Genomic DNA, 14,635 nt, shown 5'->3' on the forward strand with positions numbered 1-14,635 from the left:
TACCACTACCTTTCTGTATTAACTAGTGGAAATCACCTTGCCTCTCTGGGCCTTAGAGACATCATCTCAAAAATGAAAGGGATTTCATTCTCAAAAATTTTATGCATCCCAGGGATGGTGATCTTGGATTTTGGTGATCTTGGATTTCTTCATTCAGTCACAATCATAATCCTAGAAAGTGAAAGTACTAAGCCTCACAAACTCAACATGTATACATTCCACCCATGACAGCTCTCATTTACCACTGAAAACATTTTTTATTGCCAGTCAGGTAAATATTAAAAACTATTTTGATTTAGTGATTTGCGTACTTTTTAGCTACAGTGAGAAAGAGAAACAAAAAATTACTCTATTACCCAGGACATAATTTGACCTTCAAATGAACATCTTGACCTGACTATAACTCTATCACCATAGTGTTGGAAAATCATGGGTAAAAAACCCATGACTCTAACAGTATTAAACTTGATACTTAACTAAAGTAACACGAACCTTTTTCGGAATGTTACAGGAATGGTCTCATTTGCATCCTCTTCTGAGAAGTCAAGGATTGTTCTATTCTCTGAAATAATACTTTCAGTTGGCTGGACAGATCCTGAGTGATTTTGGTATTGATGTACAGAACCATAACTCAGCTTGGCAGGACCAGCTGGCAAATAGTCTTTATCTGTCATTCCTAAATTTAACTTCTTTTCTCTGCTTTTGTTGGGGTAAAAATCAAACTGGAATTCATGTGTTGGTGACATGCAGCTTGTAGCTTCATTAGGTGTCTTCAAATGTGAGGCAAACATTTTCTTATTCTTTGTTTGCTCTACAAAAAAAAAGAAATCTTATAACTAATTTTACTGTATCTTCTCTAGAAAATCAACTTTTTAAAAAATTTAACTACAGGAAACTTTAATGAGAAAAATTCTTAAATATCTAAATGATTATACAAGAAGAAGGAAAAAAGACGTATCAGAAAAAATAAAAGGCCCATGTTTGTGGTATTTAATATTATGATTGTCATATTTTAACAAGAATGACAGTAATAATAATACCACCTCTGTCATCCTTTCAACGACTACAGTTGTCCCAACTCTTAGTGAGCTTACAGAAGAAAAACTTGCATCCCAACACTTTTTAATCAATCACAAAAAGCAAGTATTTTATCTACCTGAGAAACGGCCCACAAAATATTAAAAATAAAAGAATAATAACAGAATAGCTGCTTGTCACAGGCTCATTTTCACCTAAACTTCATCAAAAAAATGGGAAGTGAGACAAGAGTAGTAAAATGGGCAACAAGAATAATTACTATAAATTAGAACACAAAGGACACTATACCGGGAGTTAACATCAAGCCCAGATGTACGCCTTGAGGAAGTGGAAATAGTAGAGAAATGAACAAAAATGGGAAAATCAATTGCACTAGAACAAGTATAAACAAAGGAAGTCTGTGCTAGAGACGACCGAATCTGAAGGGCCTCCTTGGGGGCATAAAATTTCAAGGTATAAGAAGGAAGATAAGATAACAAGGAGGGGGGAAAAGACCTTAACACTTATTATTACCCTGACCTTCAGAAGGCAACTGAGAAACAATTAGTAACAACTAACCCAAATGCCTACCTTCCAATTTACATAAAATTCTTATGAAAATAATATACACAGGCACTGAGAGTTCTTGAGGAAGGTATTATAATCAAACATATTGGCTTTTTCTTTCCTTTTTATTTTAGAAGCAATTGGAGGGTTAGGTGATTGGCCCAGGGTCATGCTACTAATAAGTGTCTGAGGCAGGATTTGAACTCAGCTCCTTCTGACATCAGGGCAGGAGTTCTATCTACTGTACCACCTAAATGCCCCCCCCTTCCACTACAGGCTTTTCAAGCCTATAGACTACATGACAGACCACATCTTTACAATCACATGATTTAATTAAATGTGTAAGGAATGTCTAGGGCTGCTATGTGGCACAATGGAGAAAGCGCTGGGCCTGGCCAAGAAGACCAGTGATATCCTGGGGTGACTTGCACATCAACTGGATTTAAGTGAGGCAGAGTTGCACAAGGTCGTCAGCGTCTCTTTCTCCTCCAGAATCATCAAAGCTCAGTAACAAACAAAAGTCAGGATGACTGGCAATGGCTCAGGAAGCACCAGATGACCTTGACATCTCCAATGACTGACCAAAGTGCTTCAGCTGCCTTCATAGCCTTTAGAACAAATTATTCCCATCTGCCCATTCTGCCAGGGAAAGTTTTCATATGCTTGGGGCAGACATCTACCTAACTCACCCATAGGTCTGAGGCCTTTCAATTACCCTCAACCTGCTTTAGCCCATCTGCTGAGACAGTTTACCCGGATGTGGCGACTGCACATGCTGCAACTTCTTAGAGTCTCAGGTGAGAATTAAAGAATTAGGTGGATACCAAAGGTGGGTGAGCAGCTCGAAAATGGACTTGGCAAGCCCTAACATCAGAGATGCTAGTCTTTCTGAACACCAAGGATAATGGAGGCAGCTAGATGGCTCTGTGGGGAGAGTGTCAGGTCTGGAATCAGGAAGAACTGAGTTCAAATTCCGATTCAGACACTTATTAGCTATGCAACCCTGGACAAGTCATTTAACCTCTCCCTGCTTTAATCCACTGCAGAAAGAAATGGCCAACCATGCCAGCCTCTTTGCCAAGGAAACCCCATGCAGTATGGTCCATGGAGTGAGACATGGCAGAACCACAACAAAGACAGCGATTCAAAATATAGCAGTAAAATGGAAAAGAGGAAAATAATTTTAAAAGGGGCTGGACAGTCCTTAACTGGGCTGCCTGTGGACCAAAAAGGATGGGGGCTTCCTAGTACCAGGGAAGCCAAGAACATTTCACTCAGGCAGCAACTGTTTTAATGTACTTGGTTTTTATTCCTTTTGCTTCTACGGTTATAAGCAAACAACTCTACCATTAAGACATGCTTATGTGACTATATTCCACAGAAACTCAGCAGGAAAGAGAAAGGAGACGTTTGCTGATGGATGGGGGCATACTTCACAAAGGTCTGGTCTCAGAAATTGATGAGCTCAGAATCCTATAAGTAAAAGCCGCCCCATTATGCTAATCTATAAATTGTTTTAAAGGGGGGAGCTATGAGGCACAGTGGATAGCGCTGGTTCTAGAATCAGGAAGACTCATCTTCCTGAGTTCAAAGCTGGCCTCAGACACTTACTAGGTGTGTGACCCTGAGCAAGTCACTTATCTCTGTTTGCCTCAGTTTGCTAATCTATAAAATGAGCTGGAGAAGAAAATGGCAACAATAGAAAACAGGAGTCAAATTTCAAGGTGGGCCCTTTTCAGTTTTTTTTCAATTTTTCACTGAGATTCACAGTTAAGTAAAAACTTACTACTTCACTTGATCTCATCAGCTCTGATGGATTTAATTACCGTCTCTATGTTGGCAATTCTCTATGTAGGCAATACCTATCCTGCCCTAACCTTTCCACTGACCTCCAGTCTCACATCTCCAACTGCATTTCAGATATCTCAAACTGGATGTCAACTTAAGCTCTCAACATGTCCAGATCTGAATTCATTATCTTTCTCCCAAGCCCTTCCTAACTGCCTTATTACACTTGAGGGCAATGCCATCCTCCCGGTCCCTCAGGCTCACAAATTTGGTGTCACCTTTGACTCTTCACTATCTCTTACGTCTCATATCCAATCTCGATTTCACTTATGCACTGACTCTAGAATAAGCTCCCTCCTGTCCTCTAATAACACCACTATCCTAGTAAATGACCCCATCACCTCACATCTGTATTACTGCACTAGCTGCTGGGTGAAGTGGGGTACATAGCATTGGGGGGTATCTGTCTGCCTCCAGTGTCTTCCAACTCTAGTCCCTCCTCCATTCACCCACCAAAGTGATCTTTCTAAAGTGCAGGTACAATCATGTCACCCTCTTACTCAATAAATTCCAGGAGCCCCCTATCACCTCCAGGATCACATTACTAAATCTACTGTTTGGCATTTAAAGTCCCACAATTCCAGTCTTCTTACACCTTACTCCCTACCACATACTCTTTGATCCATCAGCACTGGCCTCCTGACCACTCCTCAAACAAAATGTTCCATCTTTCTGCTCCCAGCATTTTCTTTATGCCTGAAATGCTGTGCTTCATCTCCACTTCCTAGCTTCCTTTGAGTCCCAACAAAAATCCCATCTTCTACAAGACTTTCTCCAATTCTTTTAATGCTATTGCCTTTCCTTTTTAATTATTTGCTATTTTTCCTAAGTATTTGTTTGTACATATTTGTTTGCTTACTTTCTCCCTCATCACACTATAAGGTCCTTGAATGCAGGGATTTTTTCCCCCTCTTTTTGTATCCTTAGTGGTTAGCACATAGTAGGTACTTAATAAAATCAACTGACTGACTTGGAGTTGTTAATAGATATATTAGGTCAGAAGTAGATGGGAGTTGCATGCCCTCCTAACCATATAGCCTGAGAGGAATGTACCTGCATCTCACTTTCTGTAATTCATTATTCTAGAGAAACAAGCTAGAGCAGCTAGGCGGTATAGTGGATAGAGCACCAGGCCTGGAGTCAAGACGATCTGAATTCAAATCTGGCCTCAGACATGAACTAGCTGTGTGACCCTGAGCAAGACACTTAACCCTGTTTGCCTCAGTTTCCTCATCTATAAAATAAGCTAGAGAAGGAAACAGCAAACCACTCCAGAATCTTTTACCAAGAAAACCCCAAATGGGGTGATGAAGAATCAGACACAACTAAAATTACTAAACAACAAGAGAAAGAAGAGTGAGTCCTAGGTAGCAGCAGCCTGAGGGTTATCTCTCTAGCAACCTCAAGCTGGAGAATCTGGAGACTGCTAGCATTTATAAACTTTAAGGCTGGCAAGGTTCTTTACATTTGCTCTCATTTGATCCTCACAGCAACCTTGTGAGATAGGTGCTATTATGATCCCTATTTTACAGATGAGAAAACTGAGCTAGAGAGAAAGCGTAAATGATTTGCCCAAGGTTACATAGTAAGTATGTACGGTAACATTTGAACTTGGGTCTTCCTGATTCTAAGTTCAGTTCTCTATCCATTATGCCATACACATAGGAGAAGGTGATTTCCTAGACAGCTGCAACCTCTTGGAGGGAAAGGAGGATTCCAGAATCTAGCCATCCATCAAAAGAAGAGCTATTTCCAGGGCAAGGCTAGCCTCCTGGAGAGGAGAGGAGGACACCTGTAGTCACTCTGGCGCTGAAAATACAGCAAGAGAAGAAGTCAGAATAGAGGGCAGCAAAAAACCTGGACTTTACCCTCTGAAGTAACCAGAGCTATTCATACAGTATACTTTTGATGGGAAGGGGGCTGCCTCTTAAGCAACCTCAATTTTATTTTCTTTCCAGGGGAAAGAAAATCCAAGCCTCCAGGGAGGTAGGATGGATGGCCATGTACTTGGGATAACTAAACATCAATGACTGAGTGTCTAACAGGTTCGTGTGTATTTCCTGACACAAGAGTCCAAGCCCTCAGAGTAATACAATAAAACTAGATGTCAGTATGGGGAACTCCAGAGAAAATGGGCCTCACTGAGGGACTGGAAGGTACCTATCTGGTATCCACAACTGTGTTCCCTTCCAAAAGGAGTTCAAATGATAAGATTGTACCATAATTCTAGGGACTATATATAAGGACTTGGAAACCAGGGTATTAATTGGCTAAGAGATACTCTAAGTCCTTTATGTGTTTTGTGCATTTTCTGTGAAGTGAAATAGGGTCACCCTATACCTGCTATGTGCATTATTACTTTGAGTACTACAGAGCAGCTAAGGATCCTTTTACCTCCAAGCTATACATTCTGAGATTTCCCAGAGGTAAATGGGGGAAGGAAGAGGGCAAGAACAAGCCAAAAACCTGAGTGATATTTGAGGACCACCCCCAAGACTGAATCTGGTCTGTGTAAACTCAGAATCTGGGGTGCTGAGCCATACATTAAGAAAACACACATATTCAGCTACATTAAATATACTCAAAATTCATTCATGAAAATATCCACATAAAAAGGGGAACAATAAAATAAGTAAAAGGTGCAATGGAATAGATTAAATGTTGTTTAAGGTCCACAACCTGCCTTCCAGGCCATAAATACATGGATCTGAGGCTGCCCTGAGAACTGTAATAATGAATTTAAGATGGATGCTAAGATAAAGTAGAGAGTACTCTTAAAAGTTAAGCATACTCTAATAACATAGAAATATTGTTTATAAAAGACACAATCTTTAAGTAACCTTGGTCATTTGATTTTGTAGTTCTAGTGTCCTAAAAAATATAGCCAGTGATGAGATGTTTCATATCTTTCTCTGCAGGGGACCTTTAGTGAGATGTAGTTCTGCCCATTTAATTTCCTGTCAAAATGATTTTGCAGAAAGGCTTGGAAAAGTTTTCATTAGTCAATTAGGAAACCTGAGACAGTAAAATCTGCTCCTTTATCTTGAAAATGTCACTTACTCTGCACAGATGTTTCCTAAACTATAAGCATGAAGTCTAACCTGGATGCAATAACTAGCAGACAGGAGATTTAACTGTGTCACACCAGGAACAGATCTGAATAGAAGCTATTACCTGGATAACTCATGCCAAAGACCAGTGATTTAATCTGCATTACTCTTGTAATAATTTTTAAACTTTAGATGTGGTGGAAGGGCTCTCCATAAAGCCAAGGTTGTTAAGCATTTAGCTAACTCTCTTCAGGACAGGATCAGAGACTTAGAGCTGGAAGGGACTCTGAGGATATCACCGTCAACTCCGTCCTTTACAGGGGAGGATCCTCAGGTCCAGAGAAGGGAAATGACTTGCCCCTGGTCATGCAGGTCATAGATGAGAGAGGCAGGATCTGAACCTAGGTCCTTTAGCTCTGAGTCCAGCATCCTTTCTTCTACAACATCATGGTCTAAGTCAAAATGAGAGTTTAAGATCAAAACAATCTTTAGGAAAAGAGTTCAATTACTACAATTCAACAAACAATTATTAAGCACCCAAAGCTCGGTTAAGTCCTAAAAAAGATAACAATATGAGAGATGTATCTCCCTGCCTTGAAGGAAGTTATAGATTATCAGAGTATTACTTGTTCATAAAAATGACTTGGCTCACATAATCAATAATGTTAAATAGTCTATTTTACTTCCCTGGCACAACCTGGGCTGACTGGTTGGCATATGTGCCATATATCTTTAAACAATACAAAAGCTTAATGATTTAAATGTCTTTACAATTATACAATTTCTATGCTATTATGTACTTAAAAATTACTCAGAAGCTAAACCCGTAAACCTCAGACACTCATGACAGAGTAAAATTTTATCTGACTTGGACTCTTTCATTAACTAAGGAACTAAGAAAGATCAGCAGTAACTCCAGAGAAAAGAAAGACACTGACAAGAGGGTCTTTTGCTGAAACTACAATGTAATTGGTCCTTTTTCTGCTGTAGTGAATCCATCAGACTAAACATAAATTGAATCTTTTTTTTGCTCACAGAGGCTCTTGCAGAGACATGCATTCTCATTGTACAGTATTGCAGATGTAAAAGTAAAAGGCACAGGAAATTGGACTGACTCTGGACTGGCATATTCTGGAACTTGCCTTTTAAAATAAGTCCCAGATACGGTTTTTATTTATTTGTGATTCATCTCTCCTGAAAATTGAGGGCAGAAAAACCCAAACACGCTCAATTCAGGGTCCCAACTCCCTGCATTCTGGTTAGTACAAAAGTTTTTATGCAGTTTCTTAACTTGGGATAATGTTTGCTGAAGCTCATCATATTAATCTTATAACTTTGTAATGCAGAGTCATACCACTTTGTAACAAAATATGCCAGATTCTTACATGTGATCTTATCCTTAAAATGTCCTTCACTTTCGGAGATCCTAAAAGCATCAGTGGAAATAACACAGAGTTCAGGGTTACACAAAATCATACAATCTTAGAGATGGCAAAGACTTCAGTCCAACCCCTTCCTTTTACAAATAAGGCAAGTGAGACAGAGGCTGAGGGATTTGTACAAAACCATACACAACAGCAACCAAGGTATCTTGGGGTGGGCCTGGTCACTGAGCTCTCCATTACACGGCCTCTTCACTGATGACACCATTCTTTACAGATACATCAATGTATCTATGATGTCATCGATGCGCATGTCCTCTCCAGCAATGGAAATAGTCCATTCTAGGCAGATGTGTTTTACCATAAAGACAACACTGGGGGTCTGCCTAATGTTCTGGGAAGTCTTTTCTTTTAGTGAGGTCAAAAAGCCTGCTACATTTTTATGTAGTTTGGAGATGATCTGTTTTTTTTCCAAAGAGCATACTTCTCATTAACATTAAATGAAAAAGTAGGATTTAGTTTATATAAATTAAATGTCCGGCTCCAGGCTTTCTCACTGGCTGTCCCCCACTGCAACATTCTCCCTCCTCATCTCTGCCTTCTGGTTGCCCTGGCTTCCTTCAAATCCAGGTAAAGCCTCACCTTTTATAGGAAACTTTCCTCAATGCCCCTTAATTTTAGTGCTTTTCCTCTGATTATTTCCCACTTATCCTGGATATAGTTTGTTTGTATGCAGTTATTTGCATGCTGCTTCCCCTTTCAGACTGTAGCAGCTTGAGAGCTGGGACTATCTCTTGCCTTTTTTTGCATCCGTAGTGTGTGGCATACAGCAGGTGTTTAATAAATGCTTGCTGACTTACTGATTACATATTTCTGACCCTCACATTACAGAAGAGACAGTCCTCAGCTTATAGTTATCAGACAGCGTGCTCTTCACTTAGGACATTCATCCAGCTAGATCCTTAACATCGATGTACTACACCCAGCCAGTCTGAGGAAACTGGTCCTAACCTCCAGCAGGGTGGAAAGAACAATCTGGGTTCAAATCGCTCTGCTTGCTGCAAGGGAATTTTGAATGGTAACAGGAGGCTGGGCTGGGAGAATTCTAACTTAAGGTCTCCTTCAGCTCTAACAGTCCATACCTTGAAGCCTAATTTTACTCTTTAAATGATTTGTGTCTTTTTATGAGAGTGTTGGTTTCATTAATATTTTATCTGATGCTTAATCTTAATCCTCAGTCAGGAATATATCCACCAATTTTAACACTTATCCTAGGGGAACATTTAACTTACATTATAGCAATCCACTCTATAATGCAATTTCCAGGACCACATTGTGGTGAACACTGAGCGCTCTTTGCAACCTCCTTGTGCACATCCTTGCCCCTAGGGCTAGATGAAATCCTACCAATAGTTAATGGAAGAACAAAGGTCTCCTTTCTGGGACATAGCGTCTAAAGAATTGTTTTGCTGTGGCAGAGATTTAAATGGTTTATAAATCTAGTGGGAAATAGTCTTTCAAGGATCAATACTAAGAAAAAATATTAAAATATATGCCAAATATTATATTTGTATAGATGCGTATATACTATGTAAGCATATTAAATATAATTTTGACATTAAATTAAACATATTTTTACCTCATCTTATGCAAAACAGAGTTTTATGAACCTTTGCATAATAAAAAGTTTTGGTTTTAATGCAAAACACTGGATATCTTAATAAAATTCATTTTTTCAAACATGATAGTTTTTTTCTTTGGATAGATAAGTTTATAAGTTTATTAAAATAAGTTTCTTTCTCTTTAAAGACACATGTAAAGTTTTACCTAATGGTTTAACTCTTTCTAATTCTTCTTGTAACACTTGAGTATCTGGAATTTCAGAAATCAATGGAGCAGGCGGGAGAAACCAAGAGGATGACTTTTTATCATCAGCATACCTGGAAATAGTTCAAAATAAAATATTATAACACATACTAATTATTATAATACAATATATATTATAATTTCACAAAGCATATGACCAGAAGTAACATTAAATTATCATTAACATTATTATTAATTTATTGTATTATTTATTGTATATTTATATCTATGATATGTAACATATATTTATTATGTTATTAAATTATTGTGAATATTAACAAATATTATTACTTATTATCTATCACAATAACATTAGAAAACTGTATTTGGTATCTAATCCGTGTGTACAATTGTTTCCCATAATTAAAACAAGAGCTCCTCGAACAGTGACTATTCCATGTTTTGTCTTTGAATCTCCACAGCTGTGCACAGTGCCCTGCACATGGTGCACAAGTGAAAATGCTCAACTGAATAAAAATACAATAACAGCTCACATTTACAAAATGATTGAAGGTTTGCAAAGTTTTTCCTCAAATCAACTCTGCAAAATGTATGGTGTGAGTATTATTCCATTTAACAGAGAAGGAAAGTGAGAATCTGAAATTTTAAGTAATCACTCCACAGTCACGTGGTGAGAGAATGTCTCAGACGAGATTCAAGCCCAGGGTCTGAACTCCAAGGCCAATATAGAATCCATTACGCCATCCTGCTTGTTTAAGAAATGACAGAATATTGGGAACAACAAACTATTGCATTTTAAGAGTTTCTACTGGGCAACAAAGGGGAAAACGAGTGACAGTGTAGCGTGCATTCTAAACTGGGAAGAGCAAATTTGAAAGAATACAGAGAAAGCATGCCCAAAATCCTACAGGAGAAAAAAGCCCAAGAACAATGAGATTCTCTAAAGAACAAATGTCTGAAGATATAAAAACAAATGATTACAAAGAAGAAAAAAGGAGGAAACTGTAGAGACTACTGTAATTGTGCAAGAAACTCAATGAAAAATTCAAATTTTTAAAAGATAGTTATAGAACATAGAATCAAGGGCAGTTAACAGAGAATGAATACAAAATAAGGACTCAGTCCTTTAAGAATTTCAAGAATTCTAAAGTCCAGAATGAACTAATACTTATGATAAATATTAAAGATCACAAAGTGGGCTTTTAAAGCTATATTTGGAGCAAGAGGAAATCGGGGGGAAAAGGTAGGATTGGCTTAGGGTGCTTGAGGCTGTGGTAACAGATAACAGAAAATCTAAGTAATTTGTTGAGAAGACCTTGAACCTGAAATATGGGAAGACACTTAGCTATGCCCTCAATGAGTCTGAGTCAGTAGACAAGGATGAACCATATCTTAGGTACTAAAAAGAATCCAAGATAGATTACTTGGCTCTGTTTTCTTCAACACTGTTATCAATGACTTCAGTGAAGATACAAATTGTATGTCAGTCAGTCAGTAAATATTTATTAAGCACCGACTTGGTACCAGATACTTTGCTAAGCTCTGGGAATACAAAAAGAAGCAAAGGATAGTCCTGGCCCTCAAGAGCTCACAGTCTGATGGAGGAGACAAAAAGCAAACAGATATGTACAAACAAGTTGTATACAGGATAAATAGGAAATGATTAAAAGAGGGAAGGCCCTAGAATTAAGGGGCTTCCTGCTTATAAAATACTTCAATCACACAAAGCCATGAGATTTCTCTAATACAGAGGAGGGAGAAGAAGGGGAGAGGCCTCGAGGTCACGTTGGACAAGGATCCATTAGAGCAATGGCATCAAACAAATAGAAATGGAGGATCCGTATTGAGTTAGAAAAGTACAAATTAGAAATGTTGGTGTAGTATGTTCTGATTTATTTTGTTAAACATTTCCCAATTACATTTGAATCTAGTTTAGGCCACACTCAGGAGTTTTGCTAGCTGCCTGCAGATCTCAGGCCTTGAGTTTGATGGAATTGCAGAACTCACAAAAGCTAAGTCAAGAGAAAAGACTTAGGGAGGGACCTGGTAGTTACCGTCAAATATTTAAAGAGGCATCAGACAGACTGAGATTCATTGTGCTTAGGCACAGAAATAAGAAGGAGGAGCAACAGGATGAAGATTCAAAGAAGCAGATTTCTGATTAATTTTAGTATAATTTGTGTAAACAATTCTATCAGACACAAGGTGAAAGTGCTGCTTCAAAAAGTTCTATATACCTCTTCAATGAAGGACTTCAATTGGGAGGCAGATGACAACATATCCGTGACAGTACAGGCTGGATCAGATGACCTCTAATGTCCCTTCCAATTCTAAGACCCTAGAATTTTCCAGTAAGACTTAAGGCCAGGAACTGTGTCTCATAACTTACACATCTTCTGCATCACTTAGAACAGTGTCACAGTGCCACAGACACAACACATGACTCTACCTACTCTTTTTCTTCCTCATATCCACTCCCACGTCATCTAGAGCCCCTGGCTTCCCAGCTTATGTCATTCTCTTAGTGGCTCCAAACCTTTGCCCAGTATGTTGTGCTGGATTCCATAATCAGTGAGTTCCCCCTTTGTCATTCTCAAAAGTTTCTCCTTTCCTCTCTATCCCCAAGTTACCACCTCCACCCAGGTTTTTCTTATCTCACATCTGGAAGAGTTTCCTAACTACTCTGCCAGCCTCCACTCTCTGCGTCGTCTAATACATCTTACCCCTGCGTTCGGATACATTTTTAGGACATCCTTTTCATTATGTTATTCCCCTGTTCAAAAGCCCTCCTCCTCTGGTCTTCTATAGCATAAAGTAAGAAACCAAATCTTCTTTACTTGGTATCATGGCCATCTATAATATATGCCTAAAGTACCTTTCCAATCTTATCATTTACTTCTATCACTACACTAACTTTGAAGTACCAAGTAGACCACCCTAGCTATATGTCCAAGAGCGTCATCTTGGCTTAGGTTCTACCTTTAATTAGAAATGCTAAATTTCTTCCACTCTACTTATCTTAATCCTTCCACCCTGTATGACCAAACAAATTCCCTACACCTTTCCCTTTTCATGCCAATCTAAGGATTTCTTCCTCTGAATTCCTACATCATTTACTGCTTGCTGTATTCCTTTGCTAGTTATAATAATATACATTGTTTGTCTTTTTATATGTAAATGTTTTGTTTCTCCAACTAGATGGTAAACTCCTTGAGGCACTTAGATCTACAAATTTTTTTGTCCCTCAATGCCATGCCCCTAATGAGTGATCATAGATTTGAATAAATGGATAACTGAATAAAGCAGCATGCTCATTGCTTTCATTAAAACTGATTATAATAAAAGAATGTAGACAAGATTGCTTGTCACTAGGTAAATCCATGAAAATACAGATAAAGCAGAATGTTTTGGGCTACTTACTCTCGAATCTTCATTCCTACTTTCTTTACTCCTTTATCTTACTTCCTCCTGTGCTCCTACATCAGTCCTATTCATCATCATTCCTGTCATTTGCTTACATTATCTCTACTGAATCCAGGATACATTATTTCTCATGGAGGTGATCTCTCTCAGGCATTTGCCTGACCCAAAAAGGATAGGAAAGGCTAGAATCCAGCTATATGAACAATCCAAATAAGATCTCACTCAGTTTTTAGTTTGAATCAGTTTCAGATGTTAAGCAATTATCAAATCACCATTTGTAATTTACACATTTATCAAATATTTGATTGTTTACCAAGAGAATCATAAAACAAAAAGTTCTTAGCCAGCAATATTCTAAAACAACATTTTGCTTCAACATGGCATACTTACTCTTCAGTTTGATCTGGTCCTACAAAAAACAAACTATTCAACGAAAAAGGGCAATCATCTGAATTAAACATTGCTGAAAACTGGCTGGTCCTCAGTCTATTAAAAAGAGGTAAAAATTAGTTTATATCTTCTGACAAAGTTTCAGAAAAACATTTCCAACTAAGTATAATATGAGAGTCAGTATGGTGTAATTGATAATGGGCCAACCTTGGAATCAGGAAAACAGGTTCAAGATATGCCTCTGACACAGTCACAGTATGAACCCCGGAAAGTCATTTGACCCACTCAATTCCCCATGCAACTCTTTATAACTATAGAATTAGGGGTCAAACTAAATCAGTGGAGGAAATTTACACACCGGAAGTTCCCTATCCCCAGGAAATAAAAGAATAACAGAACTTTGCAGATGACAGACATCAATAGCTTTTCTAGATCAATTCACATCTGAAAAGAAATCTACCATAAAGTCAACAAGTGATTATCTAGTTTGTGCTTCACTGAAGATCCTGAAAAAGGAAACAGTGCCTCTAAAACAATCCATTTTGCTTTTGGACAATTCTGACTGTTAGAAAGTTTTTCTTTGTAGAAAATCTAAATTTACTTCTTCACAGCTTTCATATGTCACTCTGGGTTCTTCCACTGGGAACAAACAGAACAAGTCTAACCCTCTTCCATGTGTCAGTTGTTCACATCCTTGAATATAGTGATCAAGACTTCCCAAGGCTTCCCAAGCATTTCTACTTCCTTCCAGTAGCTCTGATAATTAAAGTCTTTTCACATTCTGCTTCTTGTTTATTGGATGGTCTCCAGCTTTTATCAACATCCTTAATATGATGTGCTCCAAACTAGGGACAATGGGCAGCTAGGTGGCACAGTGGATAAAGCACTGGGCCTGGAGTCAGGAGGACCTGAGTTCAAATTCAGCCTCAGACACTTATTAGCAGTGTGACCCTGAGCAAGTCAATTAGCCCTGTTTGCCTTAGCTTCCTCATCTTCAAAATGAGCTGGAGCAGGAAACAGTAAACTACTCTAGTATCTTTGCCAAGAAAACCTCAAATGGGGTCATGAAAAGTAAGACAAGGTTGAAATGGCTGAACAACAAAAAATGAGGCACAGTACTCCAGAACTGAA

At 38.4% G+C, this 14,635-nt stretch overlaps 1 protein-coding gene across 3 annotated transcripts in view; it reads right to left on the bottom strand.

The window, feature by feature from the left end:
* The window catches only part of HFM1 (helicase for meiosis 1), a 130,225-nt gene that overhangs the window by 105,756 nt on the left and 9,834 nt on the right, over positions 1-14,635 (bottom strand). For all 3 annotated transcript variants that reach the window (XR_011975754.1, XM_072649058.1, XM_072649059.1), the window contains exons 2-4: positions 13,505-13,600; positions 9,692-9,804; positions 493-811 (exon numbers count right to left, since the gene is read on the bottom strand). Coding sequence is in view for 2 of the 3 variants with exons in the window: in XM_072649058.1 (XP_072505159.1) it covers positions 493-811; positions 9,692-9,804; positions 13,505-13,600 (528 nt within the window). In the remaining variant the exon portion in view is untranslated. The remainder of the gene's footprint in view (positions 1-492; positions 812-9,691; positions 9,805-13,504; positions 13,601-14,635) is intronic.

Source organism: Notamacropus eugenii, chromosome 2, assembly GCF_028372415.1.
Source record: "Notamacropus eugenii isolate mMacEug1 chromosome 2, mMacEug1.pri_v2, whole genome shotgun sequence".
NCBI lineage: Eukaryota > Metazoa > Chordata > Mammalia > Diprotodontia > Macropodidae > Notamacropus > Notamacropus eugenii.